The sequence below is a fragment of the Seriola aureovittata genome, chromosome 23 (assembly GCF_021018895.1).
Source record: "Seriola aureovittata isolate HTS-2021-v1 ecotype China chromosome 23, ASM2101889v1, whole genome shotgun sequence".
Lineage (NCBI taxonomy): Eukaryota > Metazoa > Chordata > Actinopteri > Carangiformes > Carangidae > Seriola > Seriola aureovittata.
Window position 1 is genome coordinate 19,706,917 of NC_079386.1, and position 23,973 is coordinate 19,730,889.

General features: G+C 45.5%; 2 protein-coding genes across 5 annotated transcripts in view; both read right to left on the bottom strand.

Moving 5' to 3' along the window:
- Nucleotides 1-243: 243 nt before the first annotated feature.
- Nucleotides 244-16,848, bottom strand: LOC130164301 (serine-repeat antigen protein 5-like). Of its 4 annotated transcripts, XM_056368954.1 has the most exons (12): nucleotides 16,769-16,848; nucleotides 12,285-12,323; nucleotides 5,862-5,981; nucleotides 5,613-5,777; nucleotides 4,123-4,362; nucleotides 3,774-4,007; nucleotides 3,540-3,611; nucleotides 2,827-2,883; nucleotides 2,652-2,693; nucleotides 1,360-1,425; nucleotides 1,234-1,275; nucleotides 244-1,150 (listed from the first exon to the last, which is right to left on the bottom strand). In XM_056368954.1, the coding sequence occupies exons 1-12, from the start codon at nucleotides 16,797-16,799 to the stop codon at nucleotides 1,143-1,145; spliced, it is 1,116 nt and encodes a 371-aa protein (XP_056224929.1). In that variant the 5' UTR covers nucleotides 16,800-16,848; the 3' UTR covers nucleotides 244-1,142. The 4 variants fall into 4 exon arrangements, with proteins under 4 accessions (XP_056224929.1, XP_056224930.1, XP_056224927.1 ...); XM_056368955.1 differs by having other exon boundaries at nucleotides 3,774-3,905; nucleotides 5,613-5,981; XM_056368952.1 differs by having other exon boundaries at nucleotides 5,613-5,981.
- Nucleotides 16,849-19,400: 2,552 nt separating this feature from the next.
- The window catches only part of LOC130164323 (Fc receptor-like A), a 33,048-nt gene continuing 28,475 nt past the window's right edge, over nucleotides 19,401-23,973 (bottom strand). The window contains exon 3 of the mRNA XM_056368994.1: nucleotides 19,401-20,046. Coding sequence (XP_056224969.1) covers nucleotides 19,691-20,046 — 356 coding nt within the window. The 3' untranslated portion in view covers nucleotides 19,401-19,690. The remainder of the gene's footprint in view (nucleotides 20,047-23,973) is intronic.

Genomic DNA, 23,973 nt, shown 5'->3' on the forward strand with positions numbered 1-23,973 from the left:
TTTTAGTGAGTGAAAAAGAGAATGATACACAACTACTTTCTAGCAAGGTTAAAACTGTTTATAGTTTTACCAAGTTTGATTGACTCAATAAATGTGTTCAAGCCACGGAGCAGTTGACCTCAGTGACCACTAGGTGGCAGTATGAGATCATGAGCACCAGCCTGGGGAACTGAGTGGACTCTGGAGTGAACTGGAAACTGTTGAAGATCCTTTGATTAAAAACATCTTTACAGGATGTAGAGCCTGAACTTTCAAAATCAAACTTTAATGAAGGAGCCTGTTCACCATTCATTTACAACATCATTAAACCTGACTGCACATGTTGGAAAAAAACACAATGACTGATGAACTCTTGTCCTAAAAATGTTTTAATTGTTGAACAATTACCTATTAAAAGAACAAATACACGCAGCTGAGACTGATGGTTTATGACCAAACAACTGCAAAACACTAAATGTCCTGGTAATCCATCCACTGTTGTTGAGACATGTTACTCACAGAAGTGCTCATCCTCTTAGGACCAGTAATGTCTGTACAAAATCTGGTGTCATTTCATCTGCTGGTGAGGAGCCACCAAGTGGTCTGTTAGCAAGGCAAGTTTATTTGTACAGCACCATTCAGATACAGGGCAATTCAAAGTGCTTTGCAAATGCATGGAAATACATTAAAATATAACATTAAGATGACATTAAAATAGCATTTAAGCAGTGATTTAAGGAGCGGTGTGATGTGCTCCACTGTCCTGGTGTTAGTGAGGACTGTAGAGACCATCAGGTGGAGCAGTTGGACTCTGTTGTCCTGGACAGAGCAGTTTATAGCAGATGGAGATAGTTTTAATTCAAGAGTTAAAAAGCAGTTTGATGTTTGAAGGTGAGATTGAAAATAAACATGAGTGCAGTAGTTGGCTCTGGGTCCCTGGCAGGCCATGATCCAGGACTCGTTGGCTGGTGAGATGGAAGGTGTCAGTATAGAACCTCTGAGAGGAGATGGTGGAGAACTCAGCAGTGTTCAGTGTGGACATGAGTGACGTCTTCCTCTCTCAGTCACCTGACAGCAGACAGCTGGAGGCTCAGACAGCCATCACACTAACTACACACTGACAGATCAACACAACAGCTGCAGGGGTGAACTGTCTTCTGTCCTCACTTTCCTGTGAAAACACAGAACAACTGGTTACACACACACACACACACACACACACACACACACACACACACACTGGAACTGACTCACCTGCTCTCACTGATGAATACACAACCTCTGGATCAGGCTGAGCTGAAACACACAACAGATTCACTGAGTCCTCTGGGTGTGTGTGTGTGTGTGTGTGTGTGTGTGTGTTAGTGTTGTCATGGTTACCAGTCCTCCTTCCAGCAGCCCTCTGACCTTTGATGACCACCTGACCATAAGTGACCTTATCACTTCCTGTGAGACAGAGAGAGCAGACAGAGTAGACACCCATCACTGAGTCCTCTGCTCTGGTCATGTTGATGATTAACTTGATGATGAGATCTTATCACTTGACTAGAACATTACGGTTTTTCACAAATGCTAAAACACATTTCTTGAAACCTTTTAAGCTTTTCTCAAAACTGTAAACACTGACTCTTCTTTCAAAATCAAACAATCAGCTCAAAACAGTTTTATCTAACACTTTTTTCAGATCATACACAAACCTATCAAAACAAAAGCACCACTGATCATTCATTTCACACTACAGGGAAAACATACCGAAGCAATAAAGTAATGATTGTCTGAATTCAGAGCTTAAAAAAACAAAGACACATGAAAAGCACATAACACTGCAAAAATAACTGCTAAATCAAACTGAAGTTTTTGTACTTGGCCCTAAACACGTCAGAGACAAACTGTCTGATAATATACCTACTCTGGACGGCATTACAGGCGCTACAGTCAGAAACCTTGGGGTAATTTTTGACCAGGACATGTTCTATACTCCAGATTCAGCCAGGCGTTCTGGCTCACTTCTGCTAAATCATCTGCCAGACAGATCATCGGGTCTTGCGTATTCAACAGATGCCTGCAATCCAAGTTAGAGGAGCAGAAAATGGCTGACTTACCAGATGATCGCATAACTCCTGATTTGCCACCCTTCTCTCATGTGGGCATTGATTATTTTGGACCGATGGAGGTTAAAAGAAGACGAGCTCATGTGAAGCAATGGGGGAGTAATATTTACTTGCCTACTGAGTCACTCATTTGGAAGTGGCAGCCACATTAGATACAGATTCCTGCATCAAGGCCATACAGCGTTTTTTGTGTCGAAGAGTACCGGTGCTGAGCAACTGAACTGATCATGGTACCAATTTCTCAGGTGCTCAGAAAGAACTAGAGGTCACTTTGAAACAACTAAATCTAAACTAAACTAAACTAAAATTGACTGACTAAAATTGCGCCACTGACCAATCAAGTCAAATGGTCATTCAATCCCCTGTTTGGAGCCCACTTTGGGGGTGTGTGGAAAAAACTGATCAGTCTTATGAGCTTGAAAAATATTGTCACATCATAAGTGTCAATGTTCTAGCTGTTAGCTGTAAGTTAAGCTAGTTCATGGCTACAAGAGTCTGGGTTAGTAGTAGCAACAATACACACACACACACACACACACACACACACTGGAACTGACTCACCTGCTCTCACTGATGAATACACAACCTCTGGATCAGGCTGAGCTGAAACACACAACAGATTCACTGAGTGTGTGTGTGTGTGTGTGTGTGTGTGTGTGTGTGTGTGTATGTCTGTGTGTGTGTGTGTGTGTGTGTGTGTATGTCTGTGTGTGTGTGTGTGTGTGTGTGTGGTTACCTGCAGTGTGTGTCCTCAATCCAGAGTAGACAGTGTCTTCATCAAAAGAATGTTTGTCTGAATATATATATATATATATATATATATATATATATATATGTGTATATATATATATAATATATATATATATATATATATATATATATATATATATATGTATATATGTATATACACATATGTAATAATAAAATAATAATACATACTTATTAGTAATAATAGAAATTGAGAAACACAATGATAAACTAATGGCTAGTTAATGATCACTATGGTATCTGGATGTCAGTAGAATTCAGGTGCTCTGTTTTTTGAGTCTGTTCATTAACCTGTAGGCTACAGGGAAGAAGAAATGAATATGCTTAATAACTCGCAGATCATGATCATACATTAGTTTGCATTAATTGATGTATGATATATATATATATATATATATATATATATATATAGATATATATTGATATGTATGGGATAATGTGGATTATTGTATATTCCTATTATAATTCAATAAGTCTGATGTGACTGAATCCATGATAATTCGTGTGCCTTATATTAAAGTGTTACCACATGACACCACATGTATTCAGGTTGTATCAGGAGTAAACAGGAAGGGGTTACAGAATATACAGGAACTCAACATGTTACACACTGATCATCAAACATCGGTCTGATGACATCACGTAAAAACCACATCGTTACCATAGAAACCACACACATACCCCTCCTATTGGCTGCCTGCCTCATGGTGACATCAGCGTAGATGAGGTCATCAGGAGCAGATGAAGAACTTCCTGTAGACGAGAGGAGGGTGTTCAGTGTCAGTACATTTCTCAGAGCTCAGGAAGGACTGTCCTGATGACATCACTGTCTGGACAGGTCAGCTGACCAGCTGCTGAGCTGAAGAACCACACTGTCCCACACTGACTACATATCAGAGTCTGACACCTTCATACCTGTCTGCTTCCTCCTACGCTGCAGGAGAACCACAACCAGGAGAACCAGGAGAACCAGGGGAACCACAGAAACCAGGGCTGCTATGACTGGGGGGGTGAAGAGAGAAGGGGAGGGAGGAGGGGAGGAAGTATCTGGTTTAGGAGATGATGAGGGAGGAGGAGGAGATGAAGGAAGAGGAGGAGGAGGAGATGAAGGAAGAGGAGGAGGAGGAGATGAAGGAAGAGGAGGAGGATCTGTGGAGAAGGAGTAGAACCAGGTTCAGGTCAGTGATCAGTTTATCATCAGGTCATCAGGTTAGTTCATATCTTTAAACTGTCTATAAACAGGAATTGATGTCAGCGTCCTGACCTCTGACCCTCAGCCGGCTCCGAGGAGACTCTCCAAAGTCCTCAATCAAACACGAGTAGAAACTTTCATGAGACTGTTGGACTCCACTGATCTTATATTCTTCATCAGGGTCAGATCTAAGGCGGACACCATCCCTGAAGAAATAAGCCTCTCGTCTGTTCTTATCTCTGGCTCTACAGCGCAGAGTGACATCACTTCCTGTCATCACAGGAAGTGCAGGAATCTCCAGGATCACATGACCTGATCAACAGACAGAGTCATATACAGACAGAGTTACACCAACAGACAGAGTTACACCAACAGACAGAGTCATATACAGACAGAGTCACACCAACAGACAGAGTTACACCAACAGACAGAGTTACACCAACAGACAGAGTCATATACAGACAGAGTTACACCAACAGACAGAGTTACACCAACAGACAGAGTCATATACAGACAGAGTCACACCAACAGACAGAGTTACACCAACAGACAGAGTTACACCAACAGACAGAGTTACACCAACAGACAGAGTCATATACAGACAGAGTCACACCAACAGACAGAGTCACACCAACAGACAGAGTTACACCAACAGACAGAGTTACACCAACAGACAGAGTCATATACAGACAGAGTCACACCAACAGACAGAGTTACACCAACAGACAGAGTTACACCAACAGACAGAGTCATATACAGACAGAGTCACACCAACAGACAGAGTTACACCAACAGACAGAGTCATATACAGACAGAGTCACACCAACAGACAGAGTCATATACAGACAGAGTCACACCAACAGACAGAGTTACACCAACAGACAGAGTTACACCAACAGACAGAGTCATATACAGACAGAGTTACACCAACAGACAGAGTTACACCAACAGACAGAGTCATATACAGACAGAGTCACACCAACAGACAGAGTCACACCAACAGACAGAGTCACACCAACAGACAGAGTCATACAGACAGAGTCATATACAGACAGAGTCACACCAACAGACAGAGTTACACCAACAGACAGAGTCATATACAGACAGAGTCACACCAACAGACAGAGTTACACAACAGACAGAGTTACACCAACAGACAGAGTTACACCAACAGACAGAGTCATATACAGACAGAGTCACACCAACAGACAGAGTCACACCAACAGACAGAGTTACACCAACAGACAGAGTTACACCAACAGACAGAGTCATATACAGACAGAGTCACACCAACAGACAGAGTTACACCAACAGACAGAGTCATATACAGACAGAGTCACACCAACAGACAGAGTCATATACAGACAGAGTCGCACCAACAGACAGAGTCACACCAACAGACAGAGTTACACCAACAGACAGAGTCATATACAGACAGAGTTACACCAACAGACAGAGTTACACCAACAGACAGAGTTACAACAACAGACAGAGTCACACCAACAGACAGAGTTACACCAACAGACAGAGTCATGTACAGACCTGCAGGTTGAACCACTCACCTGTCACACTGATGTTGACCTGGAGGCTCGTCTCTCCTGAACTGGTCTCACACCAGTAAACTCCAGAGTCTGACTGGGAGAGATCTGAGACTCTGCAGGAGGAACCATCAGAGGTCCCAGATCCTGAACCACAGTCACCAGTCTGTCCTCCACTGGTCCTCTTGACTGTCTGTCCTCCTGTCTGTCCAACTGTCTGTCCTCCTGTCTGTCCACCTGTCTGTCCACCTGTCTGTCCTCCTGTCTGTCCACCTGTCTGTCCTCCTGTCTGTCCACCTGTCTGTCCTCCTGTCTGTCCATCTTCACCACAACTCAGAGACACTGAGTCTTCATTGAAGAACTGCTGAAGGTTTGGACTGACATTCAGAGAGACTGGAGGACAGAGAGACAGAGAGAGAGAGAGAGAGAGAGAGAGAGAGAGAGACAGGGAGAGAGAGAGACAGAGAGAGAGAGAGAGAGAGAGAGAGAGGGAGAGATTTTTTTTTTGATTTTTCAAACCACATTTATTTGCTCAATGACAAAATTTCAATAAATAAACAAAAACAAAAAAGTCCAAAATAAATAAAATAAATGAACTAAATGAAACTCATTTCAACATGGGACCAAAAACCAGCTCATCGTTCTCCACAGAACACAGCTCTTGTTTGAGGCTCCATGTCTTCTTGAACTCTTCTACATTATTCACCAACTTAAAGAAGCTGAAATCAGTTTTCAGTCTCGCCTTTAACATCAACTTATAAATAACTGCTGCATCAACATCTGCCGAGTCTTCCAGCTTATTTTTCCTGCTCAGGTAAATCGCCATTTTAGCCTGACCCAACAAAAAGTTCAATAATTTACATTTGATTTTTCCTTCCTGTTGTACCTGAAGCCCAGGATGAACATCTGTTGTGAGAAAAACTCGTCAAACAAATCAAACATCTGGAACAACAACTGAAACAGAGACAAGAGTCGACCACACTCCAGAAAACAATGAAAAACTGTCTCTCTCTGTGCACAGAAGGGACAGGTGTCAGCAACATCTGGATTAATGACAGCAACAGCACCGTGCAGAACCCTCCACTGTAAATCACCCCCCCTCTTTGTTAATGGTGGTTTGTACAGAGCTCCACTCAGGTGTCTGAGCCTCTGTCAAGGCCAGGTGAGTCCTCCAGGGAGTGTCCACTCCACCTTTCAGCTTGTTCTGCTTTAAAACTTTCACTAGTAGGTAGTACATTGTTTTACTCACCATGCTGCTCAGTTTATAATCAGCAACATTCAGCTTCAACAACAAACCATCACAAGTAAAAACAGGAACAATGTTCACATCTGGCAGAGGATCAGTAACATCTGGCTGAATCAGTTCAGAGGGAGTCAGCTGCTGTTTCCAGCCTCTCAGGAGGAGACTGATCACCCTGACTGACCTGATCCCCAAACGTGAGGCCAGACCTGCGGCGTTGTCCAGGCGTGGGCCACACACCTCCACCACACGGCCCGGCGTGAGGATCTGGGCCTCACACAGGTTCTGAAGCAGGCTCGGCCCAGCTTCACACCGGAGACGAGTCCCGTGAACCACTGGCTCTTTAAGAAGCCAGAACAAAGAGACACCGGCCTTTGGTCTCTCCTTACGGAACAATCCCCAGACTCTGAAAAGTCCTTTATAAAAACATGGCAGGTTTTCCAACTTACATCCATTAAGATCCATTAAAAACAGTGACTCAGCCGGACCCAGCCCACCACACCGCTCCAGTATGGCTCCAGCTACAGGTCTCCAAAGCAGGTCAGCGGGTCCAGTCAGGAATCTCTGGATGAACTGGAGCCTGAAAGCAGCCCCTCTGCTCGCCAGGTGGACCAGACCCTGTCCCCCTTCCTCCTTGGGCAGAAAGAGGACACTCTGTGGGACCCAGTGCAAACGGTCCCAAAAGAAATCCACCATGACTGCCTGCACTCTGGACAGCAGGTTCCCAGGAGGGTCCATGAGCGCCAGCCGGTGCCACAACATAGAGGACACAAGGTTATTAATAATCAGGATCCGACCTTTAAAAGACAGTTTTGGTAAAATCCACTGCCATTTTTTAAGTCGACCTTCAACCCTTTCCAGAAGATTCTCCCAGTTTTTGGAAGAGAGGGCTTCATCTCCGAGGTAAACCCCGAGATATTTAAGTCCTCCTCTCTTCCACACGAGGCCTCCAGGTAAAATCAGCCTGTTAATCCGTCCCTCTCCGACTGCTAAGGCTTCACTTTTTCCCCACTTCATTTTAGCAGAGGAGAGTCTATTAAAATCACTCACAGTGCCCTCCAGAACATTAATGTCACTTTGGTCTTTTATAAAAACAATAACATCATCGGCATATGCAGACAGTTTAAAACAATGTTCACACCCAGGAAAAGAAAAACCCGACACCCGTGACCTTAATTTCTGCAGAAATGGCTCTATGGCCAGTGCATATAACATGCCTGACAAAGAGCAGCCCTGTCTGACTCCCCTCTGGACTCTGAATGCAGCTCAAACCACCATTAATCTTAAGTACACTTTCAATGTCATTGTACAAGACCTGGATCTTGGCTATGAGACCAGAGCTGAACCCAAAAGCCTGCAATGTCCGCCACAAGTACTGGTGCTCAACTCGGTCAAAAGCCTTTTCTTGATCTAGAGAAATCAGACCAAGCTCACAGCCCAAAGAACCAGAGAGGTTCAAAATGTCCCGAATCAGAGTAATGTTGTCAGATATCAACCTGCCGGGTACACAGTATGTCTGGTCTAAGTGAATGACATGCTCCATCACTTTCCTCAGGCGAACTGCCAATACTTTGGACAACAGTTTATAGTCCGTGCAAAGTAAAGACACAGGACGCCAGTTCTTAATGTCCTGCAGGTCTCCTTTCTTTGGGAGGAGGGTGAGCACAGCTCTCCTGCAGCTCAGAGGCAACCTCCCTGTTCTCAGACTGTCCTGGAGAACCAACAACAGGTCCTCACCAATGACGGACCAGAAAGTCTTATAAAAGTCTGCAGGAAGACCGACTACCCCGGGAGCCTTCCCGCTCTGCAGGCTCTGCAGGGCCTCCTGCAGCTCCTGAGCAGAGAGCTGCGCCTCCAGCTCTGCATTATCCCCCTCAGAGACCTTAGGAAGGCCCGCAAAGAAGGACAGCGCCACCTCTGGTTCTTCCTGGAACTCCGCCTTGTAAAGTTCCTGGTAAAAACCAACAGCATACTGACGGATCTGAGCCGACTCCTGCAGCAGCTGCCCAGTGTCAGACCGCAGAGAGTGAATCAGCCTCCTCTGACCATTCTTACGCTCCAGACCGAAGAAAAAGTGAGAGGGAGCATCCATTTTGACCACATTCTGGAAACGAGAACGGACCAGGGCACCCTGTGCAGAAATACCCAGCAGGTCAGACAGAGCTGATCTTTTGCCTTTGAGAACTTGAATGTGTTCTCGTTCTCCTGTGGAGTCTGCTAAATCCTGCAGCTCCACCACTTCTCTCTCCAGAGCTCTCATAGATCTGGACATGTCCTTTGTGACATTGAAAGTGTACTGTAGGCAAAGCTGCTTGATTTGAACTTTTCCTACATCCCACCACTGCTGCAAGGAACTGTACTCAGCTTTAGTCTGTCTGTGATTGTCCCAGAAACACTTGAATACATTTTTAAACACATTGTCAGACAGCAGAGAGACATTAAAGTGCCAGTACACACTTTTACATTTCACATTTTTTATAAAAATGGAAAACTGTACCAGGGAATGATCAGATATACCGACCGGACTGATAGAACAACCTTTAAATACATTAATGTGATGTTCATAACAATAAAGGCGATCAAGTCTGGCCAGAGATAAAAAATTATCTTTGGAGTGAGTCCAGGTGTATTGTCTCTGATTCTTATGAAAATGTCTCCAAACGTCACACAGTTCAAAAGTTTCCAGCAGCTTAATGAGCCGACTGTTAGAAGCAGCGTGTGGTTCCCGATGGTTCCTGTCCAGTGAAGGGTTTTCTGTGCAGTTAAAGTCACCAGCCAGAAACAGATGCTCTTCACTGCTACAGTCACTAACAACATCTTTTAAAGTGTCCAAGAACAACAGTCTTTCTGAACCCACACTGGGAACATACACATTAATAAAAACCATCTTCACTTTCTCAAAGTCAGCACATACTTTGAGCAGCCGACCTGGAATGATTTCTTCAACAGTGTAGGAAGAAGGTAAGAAATCTCTAGAGAAGAGAATACCAACTCCCCCACTGTTACTGCTCTTATGACTGAGTACAGCCCCCCCACTCCATTCCCTCTTCCAGTCACATTCTTTATCAGCAGTGCTGTGAGTTTCCTGCAGGAACATGACATTGATCTTCTTGATCTTAATCAGACTGAACAGAGAGGCTCTTTTAACATCTTCTCTAGCTCCATTAATATTTAAAGAGCCAAGTTTAAAGTCACACATGTTTAATATAAAGCAACATCGTGACAAAAACAAAAGAAGTAAATAAAAGAACAGAACATTAAACTTATTCATTATTAGCCATTGTAGCTGGAACCTTCAGCAACAGTTTCTTCAGTCTAAAGATCTCGGGATCAGTGAAAGACGGCTGCCCGACTCTCCCTGCGTTCTTCAAGAACAACCTGACAGAGTCATGGAAGAGCTGCAGGTCAGGAAAATACTCCTCAACCTTCACCCTCATCCCCTTCGTTTCTTTGAGGAAGGTTCTGACTCTCACAAAGGAATAACCACTCTGCATTTCCACCTGCATGTTCTCCTCCTCACTGTCACTGTCCTGTGGGTTCTGTGGGTTCTGTTGTAGTATTCCAGGCTATTAAAGTTAAAACTGTTTAATGATTTTTGCTAGTGGATATTTAGATGCTAAGGGTGAGTTGTTCAAACATCTGCCTCAGGGAAACTATTTACAACCACTGGTAAAGATCACCCTATGGGCATGTGTAGGGGGGCAGCCGGAGGTAACAGAGGTAGATAAGTGGTAATTTATATATATACATTAACTGTCTTCCTTTGAGCGTGCTGAGCTTTAGGTGACACTTGAGGTCGGAGTCAGACGGGAAGGAGGAAGCCAGCAGAGCCAATCAGAAGACGACAAAACGCCCATGCACATTTCTTTGTTTGTACTTGTGTAAATACACTGGATCAGGGAAAGTTAGGTTGTCAGACTGTGGACTGACCAACACTTGTTATTGGTTAGGAAAAGTCACATCTGATCCAGAATTCTGTAATTGTTCATTGCTTGCTAAAAAGACTCACTAAACAACTTGAACTAAATTCTTTGGTGTGGACATTCACAGGTCTTTTGAGTATTTTGAACACTGCACTCACCCCGTGGGGGTGAGAGTTTTTTTCTCTAAACAGCAAAAGCTCCTTCAGTTCTATGAATTCTGTGGGTTCTGTTCGTCACTCTTTAAGTTCTGTGGGTTCTGTGTGTGTCTGTGTGTGTGTGTATGTGTGTGTGTGTGTCTGTGTGTCTGTGTGTCTGTGTCTGTCTGTGAGTCTGTGTGTGTGTCTGTGTGTGTGTCTGTGTGTGTGTCTGTGTGTGTCTCTGTGTGTCTGTGTGTGTGTCTGTGTGTGTGTCTGTGTGTGTGTCTGTGTGTGTGTCTGTGTGTGTCTGTGTGTGTGTCTGTGTGTCTGTGTGTGTCTGTGTGTGTGTCTGTGTGTGTGTCTGTGTGTGTGTCTGTGTGTGTGTCTGTGTGTGTGTCTGTGTGTGTCTGTGTGTGTGTCTGTGTGTCTGTGTGTGTCTGTGTGTCTGTGTGTGTCTCTGTGTCTCTTTGTTTCTCTGTGTCTCTGTGTCTCCCCGTGTGTCTCTGTGAGGTTTGGACCGTCAGCTCCAACAGGAGTCTCTGCTGCAGACGCAGCAGCCTGACGGACACTCGCTCTCTCGGGACACGAGCGGATCAAATGTCCCTCCGCTCCACATCCAAAACATTTTAAAGTGTCAGAAGTCACGTGAACAGTATAATCAAAATCCTCGATGCGATACCTAAAAACTAAATTCAGTTCCTCGTTATTGTTTTTCAGGATCATGAACACCTGTCTTCTGAAAGACATGACGTGCTTCAGGTGCGGAGACTTGCAGCCGAGAGGGATCAGTCTGATCGGCGACACTAACTGTCCGTGTCCTCAGCTCCTTCTCCAGCATCTCATTCCTCAGAAACGGAGGCACGTTGGAAATAATGATTTTTTTAGCGGGGCTGACCAGAGACAGCACCGGAGTCAGAGTTCCTTTAATCACCACTCCACTTTCCACCAGCTGCTTCACTTTATCAATACTGTCCAGAAAAATAACCACCGCACTGTTCATCCTGGAGGCAGATTTAATACTGCCGTACCCCACAACTGCCCCCACAGCCAGGCTGCAGTCCTCCACCGACACACCGACAGCCGGAGAAAGCTTCACGGCTTCTCCAACCCGGAGACGCCTCGCGCCGCCATGCTCGGCCGCGGCAGCAACCGCCAAACAAAAACACAAAAACTCCCACAAACACACAACTCACACAACTTTGATGACAGACAAAACAAGCACAAACTCATCAACTGTCACACAGTGGAAGAAAAATCTGAAAAAGTTTGAGAAAAACTTACAAACTTTCACAAACGCTCTCTGCAACACACCGCTCCTCTCACACCGCCATTCACTCAGAGAGAGAGAGAGAGAGGGAGACATTCACATACAGTCAGTAACTGTTTTCTCTCTCACCTGCAGAAACAGTCAGTCCAGACAGCAGCACACACACACCTGCAACAAGAGGACAGAGGTCACTGAAGGTCAGAGGTCAGTTATTACACAAAGTACATTGACAGTGTTTAATGAACCAGCTGATGCAGATGTCTGATCTGTTTCTGTCTTCAGTCTCTGTGTCTGACACACACCTGTAGTGAGGGGTGAGACAGGTGAGTCTGTTAACCTCTGTGAAGCCAGAACCTCCTGTTGTCCAGGTGAACAGGAGAAAAGAAGAACCAGCCCAGGTGTGTGTTCAGCTCTGTCACAGCTTCCTCTAACCCTCAGCAGCAGTGACTTCATGAGCTTCTTCACTAATAAAACTCCAACTCTAAGAGAACAGATGATCCAGATGTTTCAGCCAGTGACAGACCTTATCCACCCCCCTTTATCTCTAACATCCTTTAAAGGTTCTGCTAACAGCTGTGTGGTGGTGGACTGAAGCTCTTCAGTCAGGACTCAGAGTTCAGCCCAGAACCAGCTCTGGTTAAAGTCACTAATGATCTGTTCATGGCCTCAGACACTGGACTGGTCTCTGTACTGGTCCAACTGGATCTTATTGCTGCATCGGACACCATTGATCACAGGATCTTACTGCAGAGACTAGAACAGTAAAGGAACCACACTAGGCTGGTTTGAGTCTGAGTCTGTTCATGTTGATAAAGACTCTCCTGTTTCCTCTAGACAAACAATCAGGGAGCAGCAGATGAAAGTCCGTCGTTACGCAGACGACACCCAGCTGTACTCGTGTCTGAAAAGCAGAAGCTTCAGCTGTCAGGCTCCTCTGCAGTGGAACCAGCTCCCAGTCCTGAACCATCCCTTAGTTATACTGCTACAGACCCAGACTGCTGGTGGACTCCCATGATGCATTGAGCCCTCTCTCTCTCTCTGTCTCTCTCTGGGGGAGACTCCCATGATGCATTGAGCCCTCTCTCTGTCTCTCTAGACTCCCATGATGCATTGAGTCCTCTCTCTGTCTCTCTCTGGGGGAGACTCCCATGATGCATTGAGCCCTCTCTCTGTCTCTCTCTGGGGGAGACTCCCATGATGCATTGAGCCCTCTCTCTGTCTCTCTCTGGGGGAGACTCCCATGATGCATTGAGCCCTCTCTCTCTCTCTGTCTCTCTCTGGGGGAGACTCCCATGATGCATTGAGCCCTCTCTCTGTCTCTCTCTGGGGGAGACTCCCATGATGCATTGAGCCCTCTCTCTCTCTCTGTCTCTCTCTGGGGGAGACTCCCATGATGCATTGAGCCCTCTCTCTGTCATTCTGTTGGCACCATATTAAAGAGAACACGGTGATGAGAGAGAAGTGTTTGAGATTCTCATGAACGACAGAGGGAAGTTCACACTGCGGCAGAGGTGACAGAAGTCAGATAAGATCACAACATGTTGTTTGTAGCAGCAGCTGAGACTTCCTGTGTGAAGGACAGTTCACTACAGCTCCACCACTTCTGCTCTACAGGTCACAGCTCATCATCATCATCATCATCATCATCATCAGGACCCTGATGTCCAGGGCCCGTATTCACAGAGACACTCGACCAGCAGCTCCTCAGTCTGAGAGAAGTTAGCAGCAGTGGAGAGGACTCCTCTGAAAGAGCTGCCGTCACTCCACGTCAGTGTTTTAAACCTTAAACAATCTGAATCACTGAACAGATTCCACTCAGTCAGAGGGAATAATGATCGAAGATGTAATAACATCTCCAACTGAAACAACCTGATCAGTGGAGATGAAGTGTTTGGCAACACTGCGTTACCTAGCAACAGAGAAAAGCCGATCTATGCTCCAAACAATGAATGTCTCTGACATCACAGGACAGTTCATACGACTTGTTTAAGATGTTCAACAGCTACAGAGAAATACAGCAGCTTCATGGTCGCTCTACCTGCTGTGATCAGGAACACCTGGAGAAATGATTATATTTGTAAACAGGAAACAGAATCACAGCATCAACACACAGGTTGTATTGATGCCTGTGCAGCTGTAGACGTTGTTGTACAGTGTCCAGGATCTACACCCCAGTCATGGATCTGAATGGAGAGTGACCTGATCAGCTGTTTGAAAGGATCATATTCCAGCTGGATGTACAGCTACAACAGACTGTGGCTAATAATAATAATGAAATGCTTGGTGAATCCGGTCCCTGACCTTTAGTCCCCGGTTCATCTCCCTACTACCTCCTTTTGACTGCCTGCTACTTAACTAACTATCCATTGTTTAACTGACTATCTGCTGTTGAACTGACTACCTGCTGTTTAACTAACTACCTGCGGTTTAACTAACTACCTGCTGATTAACTACCTGCCGTTTAACTAATTACCTACTGTTTAAGTAACTGCTGTTTAACTAACTACCTGCTGTTTGACTAGCTACCTGCTGTTTGTTTGACTAACTACCTGCTGTTTAACTAACTACCTGCTGTTTGACTAGCTACCTGCTGTTTAACTAACTACCTGCGGTTTAACTAACTAACTAACTGCTAGTTAACAAACTACCTGCTGTTTAACTAACTAACTGCTACTTAACGAACTAACTGTCGTTTAACTAACTACCTGCTGTTTGACTAACTACCTGCTGTTTGACTAACTACCTGCTACTTAAGTAACTATCCGCTGTTTAAGTAACTGCTGTTTAACTAACTACCTGCTGTTTGACTAGCTACCTGCTGTTTAACTAACTACCTGCTGTTTAACTAACTAACTAACTAACTGCTACTTAACAAACTACCTGCTGTTTAACTAACTAACTGCTACTTAACGAACTACCTGTCATTTAACTAACTACCTGCTGTTTGACTACCTGCTGTTTGACTAACTACCTGCTACTTAAGTAACTATCTGCTGTTTAACTACCTGCTGTTTGACTAACTACCTGCTACTTAAGTAACTATCCGCTGTTTAACTACCTGCTGTTTGACTAACTACCTGCTGTTTAATTAACTATCCGCTGTTTAACTACCTGCTGTTTGACTAACTACCTGCTGTTTAATTAACTACCTGCCGTTTAACTAACTACCTGCACTTTGACTAACTACCTGCTGTTTAACTACTTGCTACTTAAGTAACTGTCCGCTGTTTAACTAACTATCTGCTGTTTGACTAACTACCCGCTACTTAACTAACTACCCTCTGTTTAACTAACTACCTGCACTATGAGTAACTACCTGCTGTTTAAGTACCTGTTGTTTAGCTAACTACCTGCACTTTGACTAACTACCCGCTGTTTAGCGACCCACTGTTTCACTAACTACCTGCTGTTTAGCTAACTATATTCTGTTTGATTGACTACCTGCTGTTTGACTAACTACCTGCTGTTTAACTACCTGCTGCTTGACTAACTACGTGCTGTTTAACTAACTACCTACTACTTAACTAACTACCTGCTGTTTAACTAACTACCTGCACTTTGACTAACTACCTGCTGTTTAAGTACCTGTTGTTTAGCTAACTACGTGCACTTTGACTAACTACCCGCTGTTTAACTACCTGCTGGTTGACTAACTAGCTATTCTTTAACTAACTACCTGCTACTTAACTAGCTATCCGCTGTTTAACTACTTGCTGTTTGACTACTTGCTGTTTGACCAACTACCTACTTAAATAACTACTTGCTACTTAACTAGCTACCCGCTGTTAACTAACTACCTGATGTTTAACTGACTAGCTGCTGTTTGACAAACTAGCTGCTACTAAATTAACTACCCGCTGTTTAACTAACCACCTGATGTTTATCTGACTAGCTGCTGTTTGACTAACTATCTGCTACTTAACTAACTACCTGATGTTTAACTGACTAGCTGCTGTTTGACAAACTAGCTGCTACTAAATTAACTACCCGCTGTTTAACTAACCACCTGATGTTTATCTGACTAGCTGCTGTTTGACTAACTAGCTGCTACTAAATTAACTACCTGCTGTTTAACTGACTACCTGCTGTTTAACTGACTAGCTGCTGTTTGACTAGCTACCTGCTGTGAGCCATGTTCATGTCTCACCTGAGAGGCTGCTGCTCACCTGCCTGTGACATCAGAGCTCACCTGCTTCCTGTTAGCTTAGCCCCTGGACTAGCCTACCAGCTGAGCCTGCAGTTAGCTAGAGGTCATGCCAACTGGCTAACAGTGTTAGCAGTGAGTGTTAGCTGATCTCCAGCAGCAGCTTTAATAACCCTGTCACCATGTAAGGACCAATCAGAATAAAGCAGTCAGAGATCACAGCTCAGTTCACCTGTGAACACCTGGTGAAACCCTCTGAAGAAAACTACAGGTGTCACAGCTGAATCTCCATGGCAACAACACTTTCTACCAAGACCACAAGTCCTATTACAACACGGAGTTTAACCGACAACAGACCTGAGGTCAGCCGCTAATCTGTATCAGAGTCACTGAGTGAGTGAGTGAGTGACTGAGTGATGAGTGAGTGAGTGATGAGTGAGTGAGTGAGAGTAGAAGTGTGTGGACTCACCGAGCAGCAGAGAGACAGGTGGAGACTTCATGTTGTCTGGGTGACGACTGACTGTCAGTCTGAGCAGCAGAGAGACGCCTTCAGCTGCAACACTTCCTCATTTCCACATTCAGCTCAGGGGCTGGACTCCATGCCAGCACGCTGCTGTCTGATCCGTCACATGACCTCTGAGTCACATGACCTCTGTGTCACATGACCTCTGAGTCACATGACCTCTGTGTCACATGACCTCTGTGTCACATGACCTCTGAGTCACATGACCTCTGTGTCACATGACCTCTGTGTCACATGACCTCTGAGTCACATGACCTCTGTGTCACATGACCTCTGCGTCACATGACCTCTGTGAGGGCAGAGCCCTCTGTGTCACATGACCTCTGTGTCACATGACCTGTGCTGTGAAGTTGAGTCTCTCAGTCGATGAGCAGAGTGTCTGACAGATGTTGAGGTCAGAGGTCAGGTCCCTGTGTGACATCACCTGTCTTCAGGTGAGTGTAACTGACCTGAGGTCAGTGTTATACAGTTGAACTGAACCTGTTCATCAGAGTGTTTCAGGTGAGTAACTGAGCTGTGAAAAGGCTCTTCATGGTGTTTCTGTTCATCAAAAAGAAGAAAACAGTTAAAACAACAGAGTGTGTTCAGCTTCTGTTTTTTCAAAGTGTCTTTATTGACTTTTCATTTTATTTTACATCCATTAACATTATTATGCAGCAAGTTACACAATATACAACCTCCCCACCCAAAGAAAAACCAAACACACTCTCTCTCTCTCTCCTTTGTGCTTCAAACCAAAATCATCATGAGACAAAATCAGATGATGGACGGACAGAGGAGGTCCAGGTTGATCCTCCCCGCAGAGTCTGGAGCCCTGAAGCCGGTCTGAGGTCCAGAACTGAGTCCAGCTCCTTTCTAACCACAGCTCAGTTTGTCCATCAAGGTTTCCTCCCGTCCGGCTCCAGTTACAGCAGTCACATGATGGTTCCTGTTCCCGTCGTCTTGGATTTGGTTTTGTCCCGTTGTGACCATCCCGGTCTTTGGTTGTTTGTTTATTGGCCATCATAAATGAAGAACATATTCATGTTAAATAATCAGTTTAAAATAAATTAAAGTCATCAGGGGCACCAGCCGCAGATAGGTAGGATAGCCAATATTGAGGTGGGGGGTGGGGGGATTCAAAATGGTCGCTGTGACTACACGGCTTGAACATGGAAGACAAGATGGCGGTAAACAGAGAAAGTACAGCTTCGTCCCCAGGTGTGAAAAATGAGGAATTGTGGGGAAGTGAGTTCTTTTGTCTGGGGAACAAAACATCATGTGATCTCCACCTTGTAGTGAGTCCCAACACCCCCAAGGCGTTTTCGGGTCCTGGAGACAGCAGCAGAGTCTGGGCCGAGTCTGGGCCGAGTCAGTTGAGTCCTCTGTCTCTTTGTCTGTTGCTCTTAGAAACAGTGGGGGTGAGGAAGGAGGAGGAAACAGGATGAAGACTCACAGTGAACAAGTGAAAAGCAGAAGTGGGTTTGGACTCTCACAGCTGTGGTGGAGCTGTGGAAACATGGTCACATGATTCAAAATGGAGGACAGATGATCTGCACCTGTGTGTAGTGTCAGCTCTGCGTTTATCTCTCTGAAAGACGTTTCCTTCCTCTTTTTATTTTCTCACATTAAACATGAACCGACCTGGAACCAGCGTCAGCCCTGGTTCAACTGGTTCAACTGGTTCAACTGGTGATCAGCTGGTTTCGCTGGTTCAACCGGTTATCAGCTGGTTTAACTGGTTCAACTGGTACCAGCTGGTTTAACTGGTTCAACTGGTACAAGCTGGTTTCACTGGTTCAACTGGTGATCAGCTGCTTTCACTGGTTCAACTGGTACCAGCTGGTTTAACTGGTTCAACTGGTACAAGCTGGTTTCACTGGTTCAACTGGTGATCAGCTGCTTTCACTGGTTCAACTGGTACCAGCTGGTTTAACTGGTTCAACTGGTTATCAGCTGGTTTAACTGGTTCAACTGGCGCCAGCTGGTTTCGCTGGTTCAACCGGTTATCAGCTGGTTTAACTGGTTCAACTGGTACCAGCTGGTTTAACTGGTTCAACTGGTACAAGCTGGTTTCACTGGTTCAACTGGTGATCAGCTGCTTTCACTGGTTCAACTGGTACCAGCTGGTTTAACTGGTTCAACTGGTTATCAGCTGGTTTAACTGGTTCAACTGGCGCCAGCTGGTTTCGCTGGTTCAACTGGTGATCAGCTAAGATGAAAGTGATAAGAGATTTTAAGAACCTTCTGTTCTAAAGTACAGGACGGAGCTGTGTCTCACTTGTCCAACAGTAATCCTCTTACTGCACCACCATAGATCACTGCTTTCTCTCTGGGCCTCACCAGTTATAAAGTCTGACTATCTGACAGAGTGTCTCATATAATAACACTTCACCTACATGTTCTAATGTGGAACATGGAGAACCTCAGGGCTCGGTTCTCGACCCTCTGCTTTCTCTTTATATTTCACCTTTTGTCCAAATTGGTTCGTGGTGTTTGATCTGGTTTTAAAGACTTTTCCAGCAGCTTTAAAGCCGACAGCTGCTGCTCAGGCCCAAGGCTTCAGTCAGTGAAGGACTCAATACAAAGTGGGACAGTGTAAAATGATGAGCAGATTCTTTATTGAGACATGAGAGCAGAAGGACACAGAGGGGACACTGATATCAGTCAGCTGTCCTCAGAGGGACTGAACCATGACGAGGACAAGAAGAAAAGAGGCTGCAGCTCTGATGGAGTCCAACACACAGTGTGAAGCAGTGACAACAAGGAGTTTAGAGGACGTGACAGTGAAAGCTCGAACAGATGTGATCATCAGAGAGACGGAGGTTCAGAGACCTGATCCACTTCATCATCACTCTCACCCGTTATTACACAACTACACTCTGCTGCTCAGAACTCATGCTCAGTGGTGACATCAGCAGTGATGTCATCATAGTCCTCATCCAACCCCTGACCTCCTCCAACAGGCTGGGTCATCTCCATGGAGACGGCCGCTTTGTTTCCTGTCTTCCTGCTGCAGCAGATGGAGAGAATCAGACCAGTACAGATGCAGTAAGGACAGAAGACCAGCAGGTGGCACAAGAGTCTGACCACGAAGGAAGGAGGAGGAGGAGGAGGAGGAGGAGATGAAGGAGGAGGACAAGAAGGAGGAAGAGGAGGAGGAGATGAAGGAGGAGGACAAGAAGGAGGAAGAGGAGGAGATGAAGGAAGAGATGAAGGAAGAGGAGATGAAGGAGGAGGAGGATCTGTGGAGAAGGAGTAGAACCAGGTTCAGGTCAGTGATCAGTTTATCATCAGGTCAGCAGGTTAGTTCATATCTTTAAACTGTCTGTAAACAGGAAGTGATGTCAGCGTCCTGACCTCTGACCCTCAGCCGGCTCTGAGGAGACTCTCCAAAGTCCTCAATCAAACACCAGTAGAAACCTTCATGAGACTGTTGGACTCCACTGATCTTATATTCTCCATCAGAGTCAGATCTAAGGCGGACACCATCCCTGAAGAAATAAGCCTCTCGTCTGCTCTTATCTCTGGCTCTACAGCGCAGAGTGACATCACTTCCTGTCATCACAGGAAGTGCAGGAATCTCCAGGATCACATGACCTGATCAACAGACAGAGTCATGTACAGACAGAGTTACACCAACAGACAGAGTTACACCAACAGACAGAGTCACACCAACAGACAGAGTCATGTACAGACCTGCAGGTTGAACCACTCACCTGTCACACTGATGTTGACCTGGAGGCTCGTCTCTCCTGAACTGGTCTCACACCAGTAAACTCCAGAGTCTGACTGGGAGAGATCTGAGACTCTGCAGGAGGAACCATCAGAGGTCCCAGATCCTGAACCACAGTCACCAGTCTGTCCTCCACTGGTCCTCTTGACTTTCTGTCCACCTGTCTGTCCTCCTGTCTGTCCACCTGTCTGTCCATCTTCACCACAACTCAGAGACACTGAGTCTTCATTGAAGAACTGCTGAAGGTTTGGACTGACATTCAGAGAGACTGGAGGACAGAGAGAGGGAGAGATTTTTTTTTGATTTTTCAAACCACATTTATTTGCTCAATGACAAAATTTAAATCAATAAACAAAAACAAAAAACTCCAAAATAAATCAAATAACTCCTCTACATTATTCATCAACTTAAAGAAGCTGAAATCAGTTTTCAGTCTCGCCTTTAACATCAACTTATAAATAACTGTTGCATCAACATCTGCCGAGTCTTCCAGCTTATTTTTCCTGCTCAGGTAAATCGCCATTTTAGCCTGACCCAACAAAAAGTTCAACAATTGACATTTGATTTTTCCTTCCTGTTGTACCTGAAGCCCAGGATGAACATCTGTTGTGAGAAAAACTCGTCAAACAAACCAAACATCTGGAACAAAAACTGAAACAGAGACAAGAGTCGACCACACTCCAGAAAACAATGAAAAACTGTCTCTCTCTGTGCACAGAAGGGACAGGTGTCAGCAACATCTGGATTAATGACAGCAACAGCACCGTGCAGAACCCTCCACTGTAAATCACCCCCCCTCTTTGTTAATGGTGGTTTGTACAGAGCTCCACTCAGGTGTCTGAGCCTCTGTCAAGGCCAGGTGAGTCCTCCAGGGAGTGTCCACTCCACCTTTCAGCTTGTTCTGCTTTAAAACTTTTACTAGTAGGTAGTACATTGTTTTACTCACCATGCTGCTCAGTTTATAATCAGCAACATTCAGCTTCAACAACAAACCATCACAAGTAAAAACAGGAACAATGTTCACATCTGGCAGAGGATCAGTAACATCTGGCTGAATCAGTTCAGAGGGAGTCAGCTGCTGTTTCCAGCCTCTCAGGAGGAGACTGATCACCCTGACTGACCTGATCCCCAAACGTGAGGCCAGACCTGCGGCGTTGTCCAGGCATGGGCCACACACCTCCACCACACGGCCCAGCGTGAGGATCTGGGCCTCACACAGGTTCTGAAGCAGGCTCGGCCCAGCTTCACACCGGAGACGAGTCCCGTGAACCACTGGCTCTTTAAGAAGCCAGAACAAAGAGACACCGGCCTTTGGTCTCTCCTTACAGAACAACCCCCAGACTCTGAAAAGTCCTTTATAAAAACATGGCAGGTTTTCCAACTTACATCCATTAAGATCCATTAAAAACAGCGACTCAGCCGGACCCAGCCCACCACACCGCTCCAGTATGGCTCCAGCTACAGGTCTCCAAAGCAGGTCAGCGGGTCCAGTCAGGAATCTCTGGATGAACTGGAGTCTGAAAGCAGCCCCTCTGCTCGCCAGGTGGACCAACCGTGTCCCCCTTCCTCCTTGGGCAGAAAGAGGACACTCTGTGGGACCCAGTGCAGACGGTCCCAAAAGAAGTCCACCATGACGGCCTGCACTCTGGACAGCAGGTTTCCAGGAGGGTCCGTGAGCACCAGCCGGTGCCACAACATAGAAGACACAAGGTTGTTGATGATCAGGATCCGACCTTTAAAAGACAGTTTTGGTAAAATCCACTGCCATTTTTTAAGTCGGCCTTCAACCCTTTCCAGAAGATTCTCCCAGTTTTTGGAAGAGAGGGCTTCATCTCCGAGGTAAACCCCGAGATATTTAAGTCCTCCTCTCTTCCACACGAGGCCTCCAGGTAAAATCAGCCTGTTAGTCCGTCCCTCTCCGACTGCTAAGGCTTCACTTTTTCCCCACTTCATTTTAGCAGAGGAGAGTCTATTAAAATCACTCACAGTGCCCTCCAGAACATTAATGTCACTTTGGTCTTTTATAAAAACAATAACATCATCGGCATATGCAGACAGTTTAAAACAATGTTCACACCCAGGAAAAGAAAAACCCGACACCCGTGACCTTAATTTCTGCAGAAATGGCTCTATGGCCAGCGCATATAACATGCCTGACAAAGAGCAGCCCTGTCTGACTCCCCTCTGGACTCTGAAAGGAGCTCAAACCACCATTAATCTTAAGTACACTTTCAATGTCATTGTACAAGACCTGGATCTTGGCTATGAGACCAGAGCTGAACCCAAAAGCCTGCAATGTCCGCCACAAGTACTGGTGCTCAACTCGGTCAAAAGCCTTTTCTTGATCTAGAGAAATCAGACCAAGCTCACAGCCCAAAGAACCAGAGAGGTTCAAAATGTCCCGAATCAAAGTAATGTTATCAGATATCAACCTGCCGGGTACACAGTATGTCTGGTCTAAGTGAATGACATGCTCCATCACTTTCCTCAGGCGAACTGCCAATACTTTGGACAACAGTTTATAGTCCGTGCAAAGTAAAGACACCGGACGCCAGTTCTTAATGTCCTGCAGGTCTCCTTTCTTTGGGAGGAGGGTGAGCACAGCTCTCCTGCAGCTCAGAGGCAACCTCCCTGTTCTCAGACTGTCCTGGAGAACCAACAACAGGTCCTCACCAATGACGGACCAGAAAGTCTTATAAAAGTCTGCAGGAAGACCGTCAATCCCGGGAGCCTTCCCGCTCTGCAGGCTCTGCAGGGCCTCCTGCAGCTCCTGAGCAGAGAGCTGCGCCTCCAGCTCTGCATTATCCCCATCAGAGACCTTAGGAAGGCCCGCAAAGAAGGACAGCGCCACCTCTGGTTCTTCCTGGAACTCCGCCTTGTAGAGCTCCTGGTAAAATCCGACAGCACATTGATCTGAGCCGACTCCTGCAGCAGCTGCCCAGTGTCAGACCGCAGAGAGTGAATCAGCCTCCTCTGACCATTCTTACGCTCCAGACCGAAGACAAAGTGAGAGGGAGCATCCATTTTGACCACATTCTGGAAACGAGATCGGACCAGAGCACCCTGTGCAGAAATACCCAGCAGGTCAGACAGAGCTGATCTTTTGCCTTTGAGAACTTGAATGTGTTCTCGTTCTCCTGTGGAGTCTGCTAAATCCTGCAGCTCCACCACTTCTCTCTCCAGAGCTCTCATAGATCTGGACATGTCCTTTGTGACATTGAAAGTGTACTGTAGGCAAAGCTGCTTGATTTGAACTTTTCCTACATCCCACCACTGCTGCAAGGAACTGTACTCAGCTTTAGTCTGTCTGTGATTGTCCCAGAAACACTTGAATACATTTTTAAACACATTGTCAGACAGCAGAGAGACGTTAAAGTGCCAGTACGCACTTTTACATTTCACATTTTTTATAAAAATGGAAAACTGTACCAGGGAA